Below are 20,850 nucleotides of genomic sequence, written 5' to 3' on the forward strand. Positions count from 1 at the left end.
TAAGTGCTTTTCATGTAGTAACTCATTTGATCCTCACAACAGCCCAGGGCATTTTATTCTCCCTGCTCTACAAATTATGAAATGAGGTCCCAGAGGGTGAAGTGACTTGCCTAAGGTCACACAGCCATACAGTGAGTGGTGGGTCTGGAATTTATAACAGGTATCCTGACTCTAGATCCTTCTAACCTATAATAACCCAAGTATAGGAGTGGGGGGAAAAAACAATGACATAGAAACAACAAAATTCCATTTAAAATATAAATATAGATAAAATAGTGTGGGACCAGAGGAGAAAAGATGACTTGTAGCCAAGAATGTAAGGGAATGCAATGCCTCTTGAAAAAAGACAATGGTTGAATGGACTCTGACATTCTGACAGAAGAAAGCAAGACCATGTATGAAAAATAAAGAGCAGATCCACATTGCTGGAAAGACAAGCTGTGATACACAGTAGTAGAATATAAGTTTGGGAAGATTAACTAGAGTGAGATCAGTTTGATAGGGTTACCAAATAAAATACAAGAAACCCAGTTAAATTGGAAATTTTTATATAAACAATAAATATTTACTTAGCTTAGGAATAATTTCAGTATATTTCATGGGGCTTATGCAAAATGAAAAATTATGAAAAATATCTGTTGTTTATCTTAAAATATAATTGGTTATCCTGTTTTCACGTGCTAAAGCTGACAACCTTAGTCTTAAACAAGACGCTAACAAATAAAGTGAAATCCTATGGTGTCATTTTTTAGGGGATGACACACTAAAATTTGTAACATTATCCCAAGATATTCAAAATTTAAAGTTCAAGGATGTGTCAGGGGTCAGCAAACTTTTCTGTAAAAGGCCAGATAGTAAATATTTTAAGTTTTGCAGGCCATAAATCTGTTGCAACTCAACTCTGCCATTGTAGGGTAAAAGCAGCCACAGACAATACATAAATAAAAGGGCATGGCTGTGTTCCATTAAAATTTGAATTTTACATAATTTTCATGAGCACAAAATATTATTTTTTAGATTTCCTTTAACTAAAAATACAAAAACCATTCTGAATTTACAGGCTGTTTAACAACAGAAAGTAGGAAAGATTTAGCCAGAGGATTGTAGTGTACCCATCCCCGGGTATCCATAATTCTTATTCTGGAGTGAGCAGAATCTGAAAGCTATGAATTCTTACGACGTTTCCCGAGGAATTCTTAAAATAGGCAAAATATCCTAAGATTTAATTTAAAAATTCCTTTTAATCCAGAAGAGTAAGTGTTGACATTTAATATACCCTTAAAGAATCTAACTCATGTTTATTGAACACACTTGACAGGTCCTGTGGATTGGGAAGAACGAGAGGATGAACCCGTCAAAAAGAAATCTGATGGACCAGGTAACAAAAGAGACAAATATGAGCAGGGGGAAAGTTGAAAATGCTACTTCCCAGATGGTGTGTAATGGAATGCTGCCTAAAAATAATTAATCAAATACTGTCTTGGACTATGACTAAATAATTGGTGTCAATTGTGAATATGAGAAAAAAAGTGTCAAAAAATATAAGATGCTGCTAATGTTTATTAATACTCGTAAATAACCCCAAGTTCTTCAACCTCCCAGGGTCAATCTTGCCTTTGATGTCTACATAAAACTGCTAGAGGTTCTAGCCAAACTACTCTGGGAAATGCATGCCTTGCTCAAGATCAAAACAAAAGCAGAGCATGCCGTGGAAAGAGAAATCTAGGTGTTACGGGCCCTCTCAGACTCAGAATTACTCTTCTGTGGAATCTGTAGCATCTCACTCCATTTAGTTTCTTTGCTCAAGGAAGAATAGATGCTCTCTCATTTCCCTTCTTCCTAAAGTACACCTCATGTAAGGCTGTTAGGTGCAACACCAATTTATCGAGGTTTTGGGGGGATAGTTGGAGGCAGTGACAGCATAGGCAGGAAACTGCATCAAAGGGAAAGTCAGGGATCAGTCTTCCTGCCTCAGAGGCATCTCACTAGCTGGTGCCTCTGGGGCCTGGCTTCACAGCCAGGAGTCTAGAACCCTTCCCACCAGGTCTTTCTCAATCATTTCCCCATCTCCTTTTCCAGATTCCCAGTTTTCTTCCCCAGGTATCAGCTGGCCACTTCAAGATTCTTGTTACTCCAGTGGGTAGAACTGTTTAACTCTTCTTTGTCTCTCTTGCCCATCTAGACTATGTCCGGAGACCATCCCATATACATCTAAGCTTCTTCTGATGGTTTTCCTTTTGAAAAATACAAACTTTTACCTGAGAGAAAGTCTGCCTTCCTCTTAGGCTACACAATTAATAAATAACTTTTTTTTTTTTTTTTTTTTTTTTTTTTTACCATTACAAAGATAAACTGATTCACACTGTGGCATGAGAATTAAAGTAGAGAGAGAAGATTGGTGGAGAGCAGGGATGAGTCACCCAGTGGTCATATCTGATTATACTGGATTAGAGGTCAGGAAATTATACAACCCTGAGCCAAATCCCATCTGCTACCTGTTTTTATATTAGCTAAGGATGATTTTTATATTTTTAGTGGTTGGAAAAAAATCAAATAAAGAAGAGTATTTCATGACATAAAAATTATGAAATTCAAATTTCAGTGTCCATAAATAATGTTTTATTGGAAACCCAGACACTATTACAGACACAATGGCAATCAAAGCTGAGCTTGTTACACTGGGCAGCTTTCCCTTTCTTGGGTTGCCAGAGTCACAGCCGTAGATAAGGAAGAGAACCCAAGTACATCAGGAATTTCATGACTTGTTGGTTTAGGGAGGGTTGATCCCATGTGCAGTGTTTTGTAGTCAGCACAGCTCAGTATAATTAAAAATAATGAAGATAGTTCAATGGTATAGATATACCCTTAGTATGTGTACTGAGCTCTTTACAAAATAGCTTTAAGCTGATGTAACTGAAATGCAACTGTAATAGGAAGCATCAAATTCTTCCTGAATCAACAGAATAGTTTCCAACAGCAAGTATTACTTAAGAAAGGAGCAACTTATAGAAAAAGCATTAAAGGATCCAGTTACCTGGATAGATACTCTTTCTATCCCTCTGTCAATAACAGAAATATCTTTGAATGCAATCTCTACTTTTAATCAAAACTCTTACCTGTATATGAATTTATTCTGACAGATGTTTTGACCAAAGTTAACAATTCTATCCTCGTTTGGTTTTGTTGCTGGCGCTGCGTGTGTAGAAAGACCCAGTGGTAGTTCCCTATATACACGGCAGTCCTCCTCCACTCCCCGCACCATGCTTGGTGTCAATTGCCCCACACCCCGTTAGCTATGGATGGCCAAACCCAGGTCTACCTGTGATAAAACACTACCATGACACACACAGCAAAATGGCTGATGGCATATTGTTCTTTTGAAATCTTGTTTCTTTTCCTTCCTCCTAGATAATATCATCAAGAGGATATTTAATATTTTGAAATTTACCTGGGTCCTCTTTCTGGCAACAGTGGATAGTTTCACAACTTGGCTTAACTCCATTTCAAGGGAGCATATTGATATATCTACAGTTCTGAGAATTGAAAGATGCATGTTAACCAGAGAAATTAAAAAGGTAATACTATTGGTATAACTCTTTTTGCTTTTTCCCACATTATAAAAATTGTAAATGTCAATATCCAGAACTCCAAGTAGGAAAAGACAAAATCCTTCCTTCCCAGATAGTCTTTGCTTAACCCTTTTGTTTTTATGTGTATTTAAATCTGTTCCATGTTCAGGATTAAAATAATCAGACACTATGCATGCACACCACACACACACACACACACACACACACACACACACGCGACAGTCCTGGGGATAGTGGCCAGTTTATTCATTCTGTCCTCTCCCATCACCACAGTTTGCAGGGGCAGACTCTGCTATCTAATAAAGGCTTATGTTTTTTAGTCTGGGAAGTTTGATCTGAAACTTCTCATAGGAAATTTTAGGACATATGAAGAACAACAAGGTATAGTCACATAAGGTTTATAGATTGTATTAAAAAATAATAGTTCATTTCTGGAAAAGTTACTTTTCTCTACATACTTGTCATACATAGCTACAAAATTATCTACCTATGAGAAGGGATTTCTTTTTAAATTTTTATTGAAAAATAATTGACATATAACATTGTATTAGTTTCAGGTATACAACATAATGAATATATATATATATATATATATATATATATATATATATATATGTATTAAATGAGATGAATTATATATATAATGAGTTGAATACATAAATATATAAAATGAGATGATCACCACAGTAAGGCTACTTAACACCCATCACCATACATAGTTACAGTTTTTTTTCTTCCTGATGTGAACTTTAAAATCTGCTCTCTTAGGAACTTTCAAATACAGTACTCCCCCCTTATCCATGGTTTCAGTTACCCTCAATCCACCAAAATCCAAAAATATAAAATGGAAAATTCCAGAAATTAACAATTCATAAGTTTTAAATTGTTTGCCATTCTGAGTAGTGTAATGAAATGTCATGCCATCCCTCTCCATCCCACCCAGGATGTGAATCGCCCCTTTGTCCAGCATATCTTCTGTGCTCCCCACCTGTTAGTCACTTAGTAGCACTTGGTTATCAGATCGACGTAGAGGTATCACAGTGCTTGTATCCAAGTCACCCGTATTTTACTTAATAATGGCCCCAAAGTGTGAGAATAGTGATGCTGGCAATTCAGATATGCCAAAGAGAAGCCATAAAGTGCTTTTTCCTAAGTGAAAAGGTAAAAGCTCTTGGTTTAATAAGGAAATAAAAAAATACTGTATGCTAAGGTTACTAAGATCTATGGTAAGAAGGAACCTTCTATTGGTGAAATTGTGAAGGACAGGAAATATATCTGTGCTACTTTACTGAGAGATAGACCATATTCACATAACTTTTATTATTAGTCATTGTTGTGAATCTTTTAATGGGCCTAATTTAAAAATTACTTTATCATACATATGTATGTATAGGAAAAAAACATAGTATATGTAGTGTTTAGTACTATCCAAGGTTCAGGCACCCACTGGGGATCTTAAAACTTATCTTCTATGTATAAGGATGGACTCCTGAATACAAAACAGTATTATTAACTATAGTCATCATGCTGTGTATTACATCCCAAGACATTTATTTTATAACAGCAAATTTGTTCCTTTTGACCATCTTCATCCACAAACCAGAAGGGATTTCTTGTTCAGCATTACTGAGTAATATTGAGTACCATTAATTCAATAAGTTGACATCAGTGCCCAACTTTCTAGCTTTGTTTTAATCCACTCAAGTTGTGCATGAAAGCTGAGAGTTGTCAGAAATGCCAGGTGGCTACATGGGCAAGTAAGAACTGTGACAATGTCTCCTTCACTACAGGGCAATGTTCCAACCCGGGAAAGCATCCACATGTACTATCAGAACCACATCATGAACCTTTCCAGAGAGTCTGGACTGGATGCAATTGACGGCCGTCCTGGTGCTTCTTCAGGTGCACAGACAGCCCACAGGATGGATAGCTTAGATTCACATGACAGTATCTCCAGGTATTTTATGTTCTAAAAATTGGGTTTCCTTTTCACAAAGGTAAAAGAGGTGGACTTCGTCAATTTGAGAAACGAATGTCTGAGGTGAAAGTTAATCAAAACTTACATGGATTCCCCACCCTCTTCAGGCTATCTCCACATGTACAACAAAGCAAAAGAAATGTCCTCCCCTAGACTGAGCCAGATAAAACTGGGTATCAATGAAAAACTTTTAGAAACACATGTATGATTCATAGGCACAGGATAGAGATTGCCAAGCTGGAGGAAAGTAAGAATGAATCTTCCCAATGACAAAATTACTATTTGTGTCAAGGGCTACATCTTTAATTCCTTTTAAAAATTCCATTCCACAAAGTACCTTCTATATGAGAATCCTCTACCATCTGTTGCTATCTTTGGTATTTTCCTTTCAGAATTGTTACTTTATAATTCATAATAAAAGTTCAAGAAGTGACTCTGTCAGCTTCCATCTTCCCTGAGTTTTATGATAATTCGCCATGGACCAGCACCAAGCACTGAGCATGGGTTACCTCACTTTATCCTTTTAAGACCCTAGGAGATGCATACGACAAGGTGTGATCAAACAATACAGTGAACGTTTAAATTTTTTTAAAAAATTACAGTAAAAGACACATTGCCATCAATCCCCCTCAAAATACTCCCCCTCGCTTTGAACACACTTTCCCCATCGTTCTTGCCACTTTCTGAAGCAGTTCCGGAAGTCCCCTTTCGTGAATATCTTTAGTTGCACTGTTGTGGCTGCCTTAATGTCCTGAATCATTTTGACTTTGGGGAAGAGCTATAAGTCGCACGGTGTCAGATCCAGTGGATAAGGTGGATGAGGACACATCGTAATGTTTTTATTTGACAGAAATTGCTGTATACCAGAAGCGATGTGTGACAAGGAATGTTGTCATGATAGAGGATGAATTGCAGCACACTTTAAAACACACCTTCTCTCAACCTTGCCAGAGAGTCTGGACTGGACGCAATTGATGACTGTCCTGATGCTGTTTCAAGTGCACAGACAGCCCCCAGGATGGGTAGCTTAGATTCACATGACAGTATCTCCAGGTACTTTATGTTCTAACGGATGGGTTTAGTCAGTCACACCCAACTGACTGCACTGAACAAGTTGAAACTTGTCACACACTCTTACTAAGTAAGTTTCGATGTGCCGCTTTCTGTATTGAAGATCCCTGCCTTTCCATTAGATGGCACTCGGCAGCAGCATTCACCTTATCTGTTGATCACAACAGAAAGGCTCTGTGTCACACATCACTTCTGGTATACAGCAATTTCCATCAAATAAAAACATTATGATGTGTTCTCATCCATCTTATCCATCGGATCTGGCATTGTGCGACTTCTGGCTCTTCCCCAAAGTAAAAATGATTGAGGACATCGAGGAAGCCACAATAGAGCAACTAAACACACTCACGAAAGAGAACTTCCAGAACTGCTTCCAAGTGTGGCAATAACGATGGAATAAGTGTGTCCAAAGCGAAAGGGAGTATTTTGAGGGGGATTAATGGCAATGTGTCTTTTACTGTAATAATTTTTTAAATTTGCCGTATTTTTTTATCACACCTCATATTATTATCCCCATTTTGCAGAAAACAAAGTTCAGTTACAGAGAGGTTAACTAACTTACCCAAAGTCACACAGTTCAGAAGTATATAAATGCAGACCCAGATCCAAAACCACCAAGTTCAGCTCAGAGCCCAGCCTCTCAACCACCATGGTATGCTGCCTCTCACTGCCTCTTCTGCACTTCAGGCAGACTTTGAGAATTGACCTGTCTTTCTTACTGCCTATCCCAGAAAAGCCTACTAATTCTTTGCATCACAGTGTTCTAGATCATTGCTGTCAATTGCAGAGATTTTGCTTTCAAATTAAAGCAGAAGTCCTATCTTAAGAGGAAAATGACATGTCTAGGGAGATTAGACTGGATGAATCACATCTTGTGTCCATCTTCATAGATAAAGAGTTATATCACTGAGGACATTCACGTATTTATTGTTTTAATTAAATGTGTTAAAAGCACCTATTGTATGCCAGGACCTGGGCTTGATTCTGGGATAAGCACATAAAGGTATGTCATCTCTAGGTAGTTTGAGCCTGGGAAGGAAAACCCATTCTCGGGATTATCTGTGGAGTCCTGGGCTACAATTCCTGCTGTATAAGGACATCATACATGAGCTGCATTCTCATGGCTGGTTTAGAAGCTCCTGGATTACGACCAGTCACGCTTCATATGCTGAGCAAGGCACCAGGGCCTGGTGGACTATTTGTCCTTCACAAACACTGAATATGTTACAAGATGAAACAGAGAAAGGAACTGAGACTGTTTTATTAATACCAAGATACCAAACCCAATATAGATAACTAGTAGCTGAAATTGCAACCTGAATGGGGAGATGTGGGTAAAAAGGCTTTTACTTTGAAGTGCTATTGTTAGCTGTTACAAAATTGCTGTATTTGAGCTTTTGCAAGTGTGTCTGTTCTTTTGCTACCCAATAATTATCTATTTGATGCAGATCTATATTTATTGGTTTGAAAAGATATTTGAGATTATATATTATATAGATAGATAGATAGATCCCTCAAGTTTTAAAGTAGCATACATTTTAACTTCATTGTTATCTTTTTAAAAATATATGTATTCATGCATACTTTGATTTATATTTGATTTTTGTTCAGATAAAATTTCTCATGGATATAACCCTTCCAGTCCTCCTAAAATATGTATTGATTCTTTTAAAGTTCTTTGAGGAATAGTAAAAGACATTATATTTTTTTTCCTTTAATTTGGGAAAAATCTCTCCTTATTTATAAGTTCCAAAGGAATAGATATATTTCAGCTATTATATATTTTTGTGAACAGCAGAAACACTTAGTCCAGAAACTCTTAAGGGTTTCAAGGTCAAAATATTTATTTGCTAACTGAGATGCTGTTTAAGATGCTTTTAATTCCTATAATACAATAATTGATTATTAGAACAAATTGCATAGTAATAGACTTAATTTCCTCATTCTCTTTCTACCCAAGCATACACACACTTCTCAATAATTAATTTCTGAAACCATTGGTAATGTCAAAGTTACAACATGAAAATGTCTTATTATGTCCCTGGGTCAGCAATTCTGGCAGTGCCTCCTTGTGTGTCTTCCTGAAATTGTCCTACAATCAGCATTTTTGAAACGGGGCTTCCGTCTCCTTCGACAGACTTCACTGAGACAAAAAGTCATTGTTATTTATATTTTATTTTTTGCAAACCATAAAAACTGTCCTATTTGGAGGCTGCCAACCTTCTTAAATATGTCCTTGCACGAATTATCTCTGTATCTACAGATTAATTATTTAAAGTGAATTATTTTATCTCTATTTCACTTTCCTGCTAACTGAAAGTTCATTTTGATCCCCATTCTATCCACACTCTTGTGTATTCCAAGTTACTTCATGGTAGCTATTCCTTTCATAATAAAGGGAGACCCCACGGGCATGTGTGCAGAAGTGGACAGGGGTGTGGGCAGGGAGGTCAGGGAAGGCAAGATTTTCTGAATGTAGTGAATATTAAGATGCTGACTAATGCTGTTTCCCAGTTACAGGGGTGAATAAAGGTGAACTGGGGAATCTAAAAATTTCCAACCCCACCCACTTTATAACCTATTCCTGACCAGACAACCATTTTTCAAGAAAACAGAAGAATGGTTGGAGAAGAAAACTGCTGAGATACTTTAGATGTACATTTTCTAAATTATATTCCTTTTATTTATTAATTTTTTGCATAGCATGGACAGCGCTGTTTTATATATATTGAATATGGACAGGGTCTGAGGCAAACAGTGTTTTCCTTTTTCTGATTCCGAAAATAAAAGGCTTCAGACAGCTCTGGTAAACTTAACTGAAAGTCATGTCCATATTCAGCTGGGAGTATTTCCTCCCACAGATTGAAGAATACAGGCATAGTATATATTTCAGTTATTGCATATTTGCATCTGCTCTTCAAAAAATACGCTGTTCCATAATGTGATTTACAGTATTTTTAAATGAAGTTTTTTTAACCTCCCTTCTTGCCTTGTTTCATAATACAGAAATTTGTGTTGTTGTTACCTGGATCCCTAAGCTTGGCATGTATAAAGTGGAATGGATGGAATAACCTTTCTTCATTAATTTGTGATGAAACTAATAGTGGTTGGTAATAGATTTTCATGAACCTCTTTTGAAATTTCATGAAGCTATGTACTGTCTCCCAAAGGGAAAGGTGCACAGAAATATACATTTTTTTTCCATAAGGTTTCAAGGAGTTCACACCCCCTGAATATCATACATGAACCTCGATTTAAAATAGTGGCTCCAGAATAAATTTTGAATCATACGATTCAAAGAGAACAAAGAGAATATTAGAGAGTGAACTGAAAATAAATTGTCCATAAAATAAACATACATGATTCCTGTGGTAGTGAGTTTTAACTGCACAACCGTTAACAATATATCCAATTAAGAAATTAACTAAAATTATAAATCACAACTTAGGAGAGACAAAACAGAAGAAGGAAGAGGAGGAGGAGGACTATTTAAAATAAAATCAAGTAACTTCCCTTTAATCTACTTCAAGATTACAAGTATAAAACTGTATCCATGATCAAAAATCATGAAGTAGAAAATATTTAAAATTCATTGATTGCTCTTTTAACAAAGACTGTCAAAATATCCCCCCAATTTAAAAATGGTCAACCAACCAATAAATTTACTAGTAGAGAACCATACTTTTAAAATTAGTTTTTACTTTTTATTTTCACCCGAAAGAAAGGGGAGACACAATAGGGTCCATTACATCATTATGTCTTGTTGTTAATAAATGAATTTACATATTTGCCCTTTTTTTAATGGCTAAGCCACCTTCCTAGTTACTTTGCTTTAGAAAACTTTCAAATCACCAAACAATCATTTGTCTACACTAGAGCCTATAGGAAGACATGCTGATTGCTGGAAGGTCAGTAATCGTCCCCAGAAGGATTCTGAGTATAGAAGTTTACTCTCAACACCTGTGTCATTGGGCAAGGTCTAGCGTTATCCCCTAATGGGGACTTGCATGCTCAGTGTGGCCACACTCCCTTCACAGAAGACCCAGCCTGGGTGGAGCCATCCTACCTGCCACAGCTCCTGCTCTGGCATCCACGTCACCCATCTTTACCTTTGGGTTTACAGTAGACGAGGTTGGCGTGGGAACCTACCTTCTGAATTTGTATTCCCTTTGATTTACTGGAATAGTCGTGATTTCCTTCAAATCCAGATGTTAAATAGCACTTATTTTTTTAATGGTTGTTTTATAAAATCAGAAATCATCTACCTTTCCAGAAAATAAACTGGTTTAAATTCCTGCAAGAAACATTAGTGACATTCTAAGGTGCATTGACATATATCAAGGGACTGATTATTATTTGAGATATGTCACCTAGCTGTCTCTGTGTGACCCTGCCAGCTGACAACAACCATCCACTTAGGTTTGTCCACTGGGCCTGATATCATAAAGCACCTCCCTTTTCCTTTCGCTTTTAAAACTGTCGTAGGTTGTATAACAAATTGGTCACACTCCGAGTAACCCAATTATGTGGGGTCTGAAGGTGGGCTGAGGGGACAGTAGAACTCAACACAAGGGATTAGAACAGTAGTTCCCGTGAAGAAAATCTGAGGAGTGCTACAGGAGAGGGTGCACAGTACAGTGTCTTTTTGCCTGCAAACTCCTCAGAGGCCATGGGGTTACACCTCTAAAATTATGAAATGAAATATCAAACTTCAAAGATCCAGTCTCCTCATCTCATCAATGATGAAATTGGGACCCAAAAAGAGGACAATTGACTTATCTAATATCCAACAGCCAGTTAATGTTCTCATGGAGACTCAAGCTCAAGCTTCCCTGTGTTTGCCCAATGAATTTCTGGTTTAGCTTGTCATCTCCTCATTTTGTCCAGGACGTGGTGACATAAAAAGAAATTAGGGCCTTCTTAAAAAAATCAGCCTGTGTGTCCTCATTAGAGGCCATTGGATTGCCTACGTGCTCACTCACCCCTCTCATTGTCCTCCCCCTGTCTTGGCCTGGTAGGTGTGATGGGCACAGCAGGGTGACCCCACTGGAGTACTCGGACTTGTGCTAAATCATCTGGAACCTGAAAATCCCTTTAACTGGTTCCATGAGTGAGTGACTCAAATTCTCTGTTTCCCCCAGAGTTTTTTACATCCTGAATTGTGTCCATTTCTGCTTCACCATCACTGACCGAAGGCATCCAGCTGTGCAGGTTGGGCACACAGTAGGCCTCCTAGTGCAGTCACTTGATGATGTTCAGCTTAACAATGCCAGCTGGGAAATCAGCAGTCCTGCATCACAAAGGCCTGCTCCTCTGGGTCAGCCAGGTCACTAGCTCTCAGATTGGAAAATATGTATTCTGGCAGCCAAACTCATAGTCTCTTTGGGGTTAAGCTGTGTGTCTGAACTGAAATCATGACTATGCCATAACTCTATTTGCTTCTTCTCCTTCAGTAGCATCACCCAGTAGCATCTCAGTCCTGAGTCACCAGCAGTCCCTTCCCGATTGTTGCTCCATTGGGGGACGGGAGCTGAGGACTTAGCCAATAGGGTTTCACCCTAATGACATCTATCAAGACCTAAAACATGATCCAGAAGAAAAAAGTCATTAGACGAAATGAAAAGTTAACAGACAAAAGGACCCTGCAATTGCTAGACTTCCTTTGTTGTTTTCTTTGTAGCATTTTATTTCATTTTTTTGATGTTGGTTTATATCCAGTTGCATATCAAACCAGCATCTCTTCTACATGCAAGGCATCTAGTTTGGCTTCACTGAATATCACTCAGAAAATGGGGTGGAAAATTGTTTGCTGTGGTCATTCCTGAGCTTCCCTCTCTCATTTTGGAGACTGTGTTAAAAAAAATATTGAAATATTTTATATAAATGTTACATGAGCAGATATTTCTGCTTAAGCAATTTGGTTACAAAATGATCTCAGTGAACTCAGGGAGCTCTAAATAAACATTTTCTTTAATAAAAAAAACTCAGTTGAAAAGTTATAATGACATGAATTCTTCTCTGTGAGAGAAGTGTCGGGACTTACAATTAATTCTATTTCCTCGTCCCACCCAGAGAGTGACATTTCGTAATTTATCACTAGCCAATATATTTTGTTAAATCCAGTACTGTTGTGTTTTATTGTCCTGCCAAACAGGTCCTTTCCTGTCCTTGAACCCCGCTGTGGCGGTCGTCGTCGTCAGTGGTGTTGGTGTTGTGTGTGGTTTGCTGCATGGCAGTGTGTTGGTCAATTGACCCATGTGTAAACTGATGTACCACTGGTGTTTTAACACTGTGTCTCTGTAACTGTTTGCGCTGCTAGCTGCTACACTGAAGCAACCATGCTGTTCTCAAGGCAGTCTACCCTTGATGATTTAGATGGACCAGACACTGTTCCTAAAACAAGTGAGCGTGCTCGACCTAGGCTCCGTAAAATGCTCAGCTTGGATATGTCCTCCTCATCAGCTGACAGTGGCAGTTTAGCATCAAGGTGCTTAACTTGTGCATGCTTTGTTCCATAATTTTATCATCTTTTTCCCCTTTGTGTCACTGCAAATATAAGTTCTTGTGATGTATGTTTTCTTTTTTATTTTTTTTTAAGAATTTGCATGAATAACCAAAGCATAACCACCACCCTTTCTGGGACATAACTGGTTGTTCCCAGGACAGCATTTATTAAACTAACTGCTCTTTAGTTTTTGTCTGTTAGGAGTTTCTTTAAAAACCTTATTATAAACATTGTCCTCCATTTTGTAAGTATTTTACACTTTTCACTTTCAAAGAAAAAAGCATGTTTCTTCCTTGATTGAGAGCTCGTGTAGGCAGTCCTCACAGGGGAAATGTGTCAGGAAAGGTAAAAAAATTATTCCCATGATTTCATCAAAAGATGCATGCAGTAGGAAAAAAATCCAAAACTCAGTAATAATGGTCCTTTTTAACTGATACAGAATAAATCTGTCCACGTTTTATATACATAACTGACATAAAAGTCAGAATATATTTTACCATTGTTCTTTTTAAAAGAACATTATTATGCACAATATATCATCTTTGTAGACCATAACTTGTTCTGTTTGGAAAAGATTACTTTGGGCTTAAGTTTTCTCATTAAATTCTACTATAAAATAACAATCACTTGGAAGTGAAATTATTTGCATAAAGTCCAAAAGTTCTTTTTTGAGTTACCTTGAATGGTCAGCAGGGACACAGAAGCATCAGGATAATGTGCTTATCCTGACACCAACATAACCCAATCCAAATCTAATTTCAGTTTTGGCAGATTAGAGGTGGTTCACTTCTTTTTGTTGGCAGCTCTGTATCTCACTAGAGTGCTGCAGTGTGCTGGAGTCTGGCAGTGGTGGGAATGCCTTGGCCATTTGAGCTGTCCTCTGGCAGACACTTGCTGCCATTCCACTTTGTTGATTTCTGAAGGTACCAAGGTTTGTTGAATCTCTTCAGGGCCAGACCAGATCCAAAACCATAGAAAGAGTGCCTGTCATTGGATATAGTGTAACCAGAAGTTAGAACTAGTGTGGGGCTGGCTCCAGTGGTCTGAAAATTCCCTGGGATGATCAATTTCATGGCCTTCCTAGGAGGCTATGTCTAATTGAGGTAAGTCTTAGCAAAAAGCTGGTTTGGCTTGGCATTCCAAGAGCCTTCTACATGATGTGCATACTTAGGGTCAAAGCCATAGCAATATTAAACACTTAACCAGGAACCAAGAACACATGCAAATTTGGTTCTTCAGTCGCAGGGCTCAGCCAATGCTCATCCATTCATTCATTTATTCATTGACATGTCTGCACCAGTGTTGATGACAAGAAAAATAAGTACAATATGTGCATTTGAGAATCTCAGTGGTTTTGGACCCTAGCTGCCCAGGTATGCCATTGAGATAACTGTATTTCAGAGTCTAACAAATTATAGCTCTATATCTACAGATTCCATATAACCAGATAACTTCTGTTTCTCTCCCCTTTGGGGACTGGATTCTCTGATGTAGACAAAATTCAAAGGCATGCCATGAATTTCACTGGTGTGGCTGCTCTACTTTCATTTCAAACTTTTCCTGCATGGACCTGGCAAGGAAAGTCAGGATAAAACATTAAAAGAAGGAGAGGAGAGATGCAAGAGAAAGGAACAGGGTGCCAAAAAGAGAGAATGAAGAGAAGGATAGAGAGCCGATGGGAAGTGAATGCTAGAAGGGGAGCTGACAGAAGAACATCAGTTAAAGTCGTTGGGAGTAGAGAGAGCAAGAGTGAACGCTGAGAGTGGACAAGCAGCCCCAAGGAGAGATCACAGGGGGAAGGGAAAATTGTGGGTGTTTCCTTCTGTAAACAAAGAGCTCAGAGGGAGATGTTTGGGAATTGGAGAGATGGTGAAATTTCAGTCAAATGTAATAAGTGCCAATAAGAAAAAGGCAAACGATGGAAAAACAGGAAGAGAGAATAAATATTAAAGAAGTGTGCCATTTTTTTAATAAAGCATGAAGTTGTTCAGCCAATATTTTATCATTTCTATCCTCCTCTTCTGGATCGGGGTGGGTCCCTTACACAAGATTGAGATTAGAGTTTATCTTGGTCAACATCAACAGACCCAAACTGGCAAGACTTCTTTCTCATTTGTATATGCACCCTGCTTTAAAATATATATAATGGTAGGTATGCTATGCTATGTCTTGATTTGGAGATAAACAATGGAACCCATGGCTGTGAATTTTGATACCATTTTTAAAAACTCTGTGCATAGTTGGGGTTAGCAACTTGTGAGACATGTTGACTTACTCTGGTTTTCAACTGGGTGTGTGCACTGTCAGCTTTTGCATTTGAGAGGCTGCTGTTTTCAGTCTCTGCAGACCAGAAGTGAATCTCGCGAAGGAACAAAGCAGGTAGAATGCACGGAGGTGAGATGGGGTATTTAATTTTCTCACATGCATTGATGTTTTTATTTGGGAGTGCTGAGAAAGTTTCTTGAGAATTTGGAGGGATTCCAAGGAACTGTATGCTAAGACAAGTGTCTGTGTGGGTCCCTTTCTCCTAACAGCGAGCCCACGCAGTGCACCATGCTATACTCGCGCCAGGGGACCACAGAAACCATAGAAGAGGTGGAGACGGAGCAAGATGAGGAGGTGGGAGTCAGGGACACTGACGATGAGGGCGGTGAGGCCACGTTGGATGCAGGGCCAGAGGGGCCCGAAGAGGAGGAGGAAGACGAGGAAGTGGAGGAGGTGGAAGAGGAGGAGGAGGAGGTGGAGGAGGCAGAGGAGACGGAAGAATCCGAGGAGGCCAGCCTCACCCCTGACACTGAGCTGCCACAGTACTCCACCGAGGAGGGCGACGTGGAGGTCCCTCCGTCCTACAGCAAGGCGGTCAGTTTTGAGCGCCTGTCCTTCGGCTCGAGGGATGACTCTGCAAGCCCCAACCGCATGGCGGTCAGCCCCGACGACAGCCGCTCCGACAGGCTGGAATCCAGCATCTTACCACCCCTGACTCATGAGCTGACTGCCAGCGAGCTGCTGCTGAACAAGTAAGAGCCCGCTGGCTGCTTGAAGGCAGAGCTGGGGGTCAGCGCTTCCATGTGCTGTGGTTGTGCATAGAGAAACTCACTATTAAAAATACCCACCTAGATATTTACAGCTAACAGATACAATTTTCATTACTGCAAATATGAAACTTAAGGTCTTCTATCACTAAATGGTAGAATAGCAGAAGCTGTCAATAGACACCGTGTTCACATTTCTTTCTGTAATAAAAATGTAGGTTGTTTCTGCAAGAAATCTGGGGAAATAGGAAACGAGGAAGGACAGGAGGGATCATGCAAAATGGAAAAAAGTAATTTGGAGAAATGAAGTAAATTTATTGTCATGTTGTTTACTTAAACAGGATGTTCCATGACGATGAGCTTGAAGAGTCAGAAAAATTCTACGTTGACCAGCCCAGGTTCTTGCTGTTGTTCTATGCCATGTACAACACTCTGGTGGCCCGCTCAGAAATGGTGTGCTATTTTGTGATCATCCTCAACCACATGGTCTCTGCCTCCATGATCACCCTCGTACTCCCCATTCTGATCTTCCTCTGGGCCATGCTGTCTGTCCCAAGGCCCAGCAGACGGTTCTGGATGATGGCCATTGTCTACACAGAGGTAGGCCTTGGGTGGAACCTTCACTCTAGGTGGGCCTGCCCTGACTCCAGGTAGTTTCACACAGAACAATCAGTTAGATGAATATTCTTAGATAGACAAATGAGTATAACAGTTATCTAATGCTGGTAATTTTATGTATCTTTTCACATTTCACACCTCACACAAGATAGCTGCTGCTATGATTCCTATTTAACAGATAAGGAACCAGCTGTTAGTGAGACTAAAGGCCCAAAGTTACCCAGCTGGTGAGTGTTGGGGCAGACATCTGAAGCCTGGTTGTCTGTCTTATAATATTAACCATGAGACATTAACAGTGCCATGCAGAACTAAACATAGTGCCTGGAGCCTGTGGATATCATTTGAGTGGATACTGAATTAAACAATATAGTAAGTACTTTGAATATAGTTTGATGCAATATGCGTATTTTCCATTTTTGAGCCTAAAAGCCAGTTTCCACACCTCAAAACACAAAGGTATATAATGACCCACTTAAAAATCTGAATAACAAAAATTGTGAATTGCCAGCCCACTTCCATCACTTGTGAGAGTACAAGAGACACTCTGACCAATTGTATGGATCTGCTTTTCTATTCTATTAAATATATAGAAGATCACGAATTCCCATTGCAACCATAAAATTGAATATACAGATGCTGTGTTACAGAATTGTACACCTGAAACCTAAGTAACTTTACTAACAATTGTCATCCCAATAAAGTTTAATTTAAAAGAAAAGAAAAGGGAGCTCTATAGACTTTGTGCCTTGGGATATCATAGTTCTTTGTGTTAGGTTTGTGAAGAAGGCTAATTTTCTTACCTGACTCATGAGAAAAGGTTTTCACTAATAATGGTACTGTAATTACTTCTTAAATTATAATACTTGTGATTGAGTCTAGAAATTTTGCAGGTTTATAAATAACTCAACAGTAAAAGCAAAGTTATGTGTTAAATCATATCAAAATTATTCAGCTTAAAGTATTAATGTCATGTATCTTATTTCCATAATAAAAATAAAAGATGAAAAACCAAATATTACTTTAATTAGCCTGTACATCACAATCTGCCAAAATAATTGTTCTTAAATATTACTTCCATTACATCACTTTGTTATGCAGAATATAAATGACTCTTTATTTGGGGAATGGGTACATTCTCTAACACCTCTGTGGGAGGGATTTTCTCACCTAGGAGTAAAGTATGAACAGGTACTGAGAATGTGGAAAACGGAACAAGAGCTAGTTATACACAGCTTTCATCTTAAAAATAAAATCTTCCTGGTTGAGTAAACTTGGATCCTCCATTTTTTCTGTCACACTGAGGAATGAAGAAGTAGGAAATTGCTGTTAAAGAAGTAGGAAGTTGATGTTAATTCACTCCACAATGTGGACTATGTGCCAAAACCCAAGAACTCAGGATGAAAATACAACAAGTAAAAAAAAAGAAAAGGGGAAAAAAAGCAGTTTCTATTTCTCAATGGCTCACAGTCTAATGTGGTAGACAGATATGAGGTAAACAAAGAATTGCCCTACAATTGGTACAAAACTTCGTTAGAGACTATACAAGACTTAGATGGAGGCTGTACCTCGTGCAGCCTGGTGGGGTGGAAAGAGGTTAGATATCACGGTAACTTCTCAGTGAAAGAGAACTTAGAGCTGAGTCTTAAGCCATGAGTGTAAGATCACCAAAGGAAGAATAACACAGAGAGCTGCTGTCATTAGGAATAACCCATGAAAAGAAACAAAGGCATAAGACAAACCTGGCAAGTGCTAAGAATGACAGGTGGCTTTTGATAGTTAGAAGGCAGGCTGCAAGTGGAGAGTGCAGCAGATTGAGCTTGGGAATGTCAACAGGGTTTATGCTTAGGACTTATCCCCTTGGACTGAAGGATTTGAACAGGGGCATGACTCAATCAGGTTTGCCTTTTTGCAAGATTTATGCAGAATGAATGGGGAGGCATGGAGACCAGATAGGAAATGATTTTAGCTGTCTGGGTGAGAAGTCATAGGGTGTGAATGCAGTGACAATGAGGTTGATGATCAGTGGGTAAATGGGGTTTTAGTAATTGACTAAAACTGGTTGGAGTGTGAGGGAGAAACGGAGAAGCAAGGATGAGCATTTGGTATGTGGGGATGCCGTCCACTAAGGGGAGAAACACAGGACTGTTCTTTGCAGAAGCTTGACTAAGAAGGTCCTAGAGGAGAAGAGCTAAAGGGAGACTCTAGGTCAAGAGAGGACTTTTGAACGAATTTTTTATTGATGAATTATATGTTACAATGAACTCCTGATGATACAGACATTAGAGGTATGCTTATATGAAACCCATCAATTTTCTCATTTGTCTTTCTACCTCATCAAACTACTTCTCCACAACATTTATACCCTGAACTAGTTACCAGTTTGTTACACTTATTTGTATTTCTTCTTGAGAAAAAATTTCAATGAGCAATAAAGTAGTGAGAAAAAAGAGATTGGAGTAAAGTAAAAATTGTGTACATCAAAACTGTGCTCATAAAGATTACCAATTACAGCAATATATAAAATAAAAACACATAAATATTATTCTGTTAATTTTTCCTAATTACCATGCTTTAATAGCAGCATAATTATATAAATATAAATTAAATCAGTATAAATTAACCAACTAACTTAAGGAAATCATTTAAGCAGTGTCACGAGTAACCTGACTGGCTCTGATACATCTACCATCAAAGGCATTTGTGAGGGTAAGATATATAGCCTTTGTTCTAAGTCAACGCTCTGTAAAAATAATAATGTTATTATTCCACATAATTCTGTGTATTCCTATGATCAAAACTGTGAAGCGGATTTTTTTAATGTTTCATATTGCTGTTTCTCTTATATAACTATTCTTAAAAGGAGTACTTTTTTTTTATTCCTATCGTCTGTGTGCAGGTGACAATTGTGGTCAAGTATTTCTTCCAATTTGGGTTTTTTCCCTGGAATAAGAATGTGGAATTGAACAAGGATAAACCTTACCATCCACCTAACATCATAGGTGTGGAAAAGAAAGAAGGCTATGTTCTTTATGACCTCATTCAGCTCCTGGCTCTTTTCTTCCATCGATCAATTCTGAAGGTACTGCCCGTTACCAGTTAGCCAGCACATGTTGATAATTGCAGTCCCTGTAACACTCCTGGAGAATGTGAACATTAGGATTGGTGACAGTGCTGAGGGGACAGTGGGTGGCATCTACCTGTATGCTCTTTTAAAAAACAAACAAACACACACTAAAAAACAGTTATACTCATTTAGTGGACATTTTCTCCAACACTGTACTCAATAATGGAATTTGTAATAAATCGGGGAGAATATTTCCCCATAGTTCTACCCTGGGTTGAATATATAATGACTAAACCACATTTGTGGGAATTGCTTGAATGGCATACAATATCTTAATGCCTGATATGCTAAATTCTACTCCTAGTTTAAGCCGGAACATCAGAGACCTAGAATTTGGGGTGGATCATATTGCCTCTTATCTCCTTCCCAATCTCTGCCTATCTTCTTCTAGTAGCGTTGTTTTATTGGGTAGTTTCTTGTCATGAAACCATTAGCTTTGGTGAGAGATCATACATTAAATAGTCTGGTGAAGCCAGTGCCTTGCTTTCCGTAAGCTTATTGTTAAGAAAGCCATTTATCACACTGTTTTGGGAAGACATGACTACAGGATGACCTGTCTCAGGTTCAGTAACTCTTGTCATCCTGAGCAACTATGTGGGTTTTTCCTTCTTGTATCCTGTGAACTATAAGCTAAGCTTGTATGTATGTAAAATATGCTACTCAATGATAAAAATTAGAAATTATTGTATAGCACACATTTTATGTGTTGATGTGACTATTGTCACAACCTTACTTCTCTTCCTTTAACCTTGTCTCCTTTTATAAAATATTTTAAATTTATTTTATCAAGTAGTATCTTTATTAGTTCCTTTTTTAGAATAGGCTTGACCTATGTTAATACTATATATATTATACACGCATATACATATATGCACACATACCTATGTAACAGTGTGTTCAACTTCTGTCCTACTCAATGGGCTATTTCAAAC

At 38.4% G+C, this 20,850-nt stretch overlaps 1 protein-coding gene across 1 annotated transcript in view; it reads left to right on the forward strand.

Annotated features, from left to right (window-relative positions):
* PIEZO2 (piezo type mechanosensitive ion channel component 2) overlaps positions 1-20,850 on the forward strand; it is a 430,456-nt gene that overhangs the window by 381,408 nt on the left and 28,198 nt on the right. The window contains exons 34-40 of the mRNA XM_033087551.1: positions 1,319-1,378; positions 3,409-3,575; positions 5,381-5,547; positions 12,959-13,126; positions 15,679-16,161; positions 16,518-16,776; positions 19,691-19,873. Coding sequence (XP_032943442.1) covers positions 1,319-1,378; positions 3,409-3,575; positions 5,381-5,547; positions 12,959-13,126; positions 15,679-16,161; positions 16,518-16,776; positions 19,691-19,873 — 1,487 coding nt within the window. The remainder of the gene's footprint in view (positions 1-1,318; positions 1,379-3,408; positions 3,576-5,380; positions 5,548-12,958; positions 13,127-15,678; positions 16,162-16,517; positions 16,777-19,690; positions 19,874-20,850) is intronic.

The sequence above is a fragment of the Rhinolophus ferrumequinum genome, chromosome 19 (assembly GCF_004115265.2).
Source record: "Rhinolophus ferrumequinum isolate MPI-CBG mRhiFer1 chromosome 19, mRhiFer1_v1.p, whole genome shotgun sequence".
Lineage (NCBI taxonomy): Eukaryota > Metazoa > Chordata > Mammalia > Chiroptera > Rhinolophidae > Rhinolophus > Rhinolophus ferrumequinum.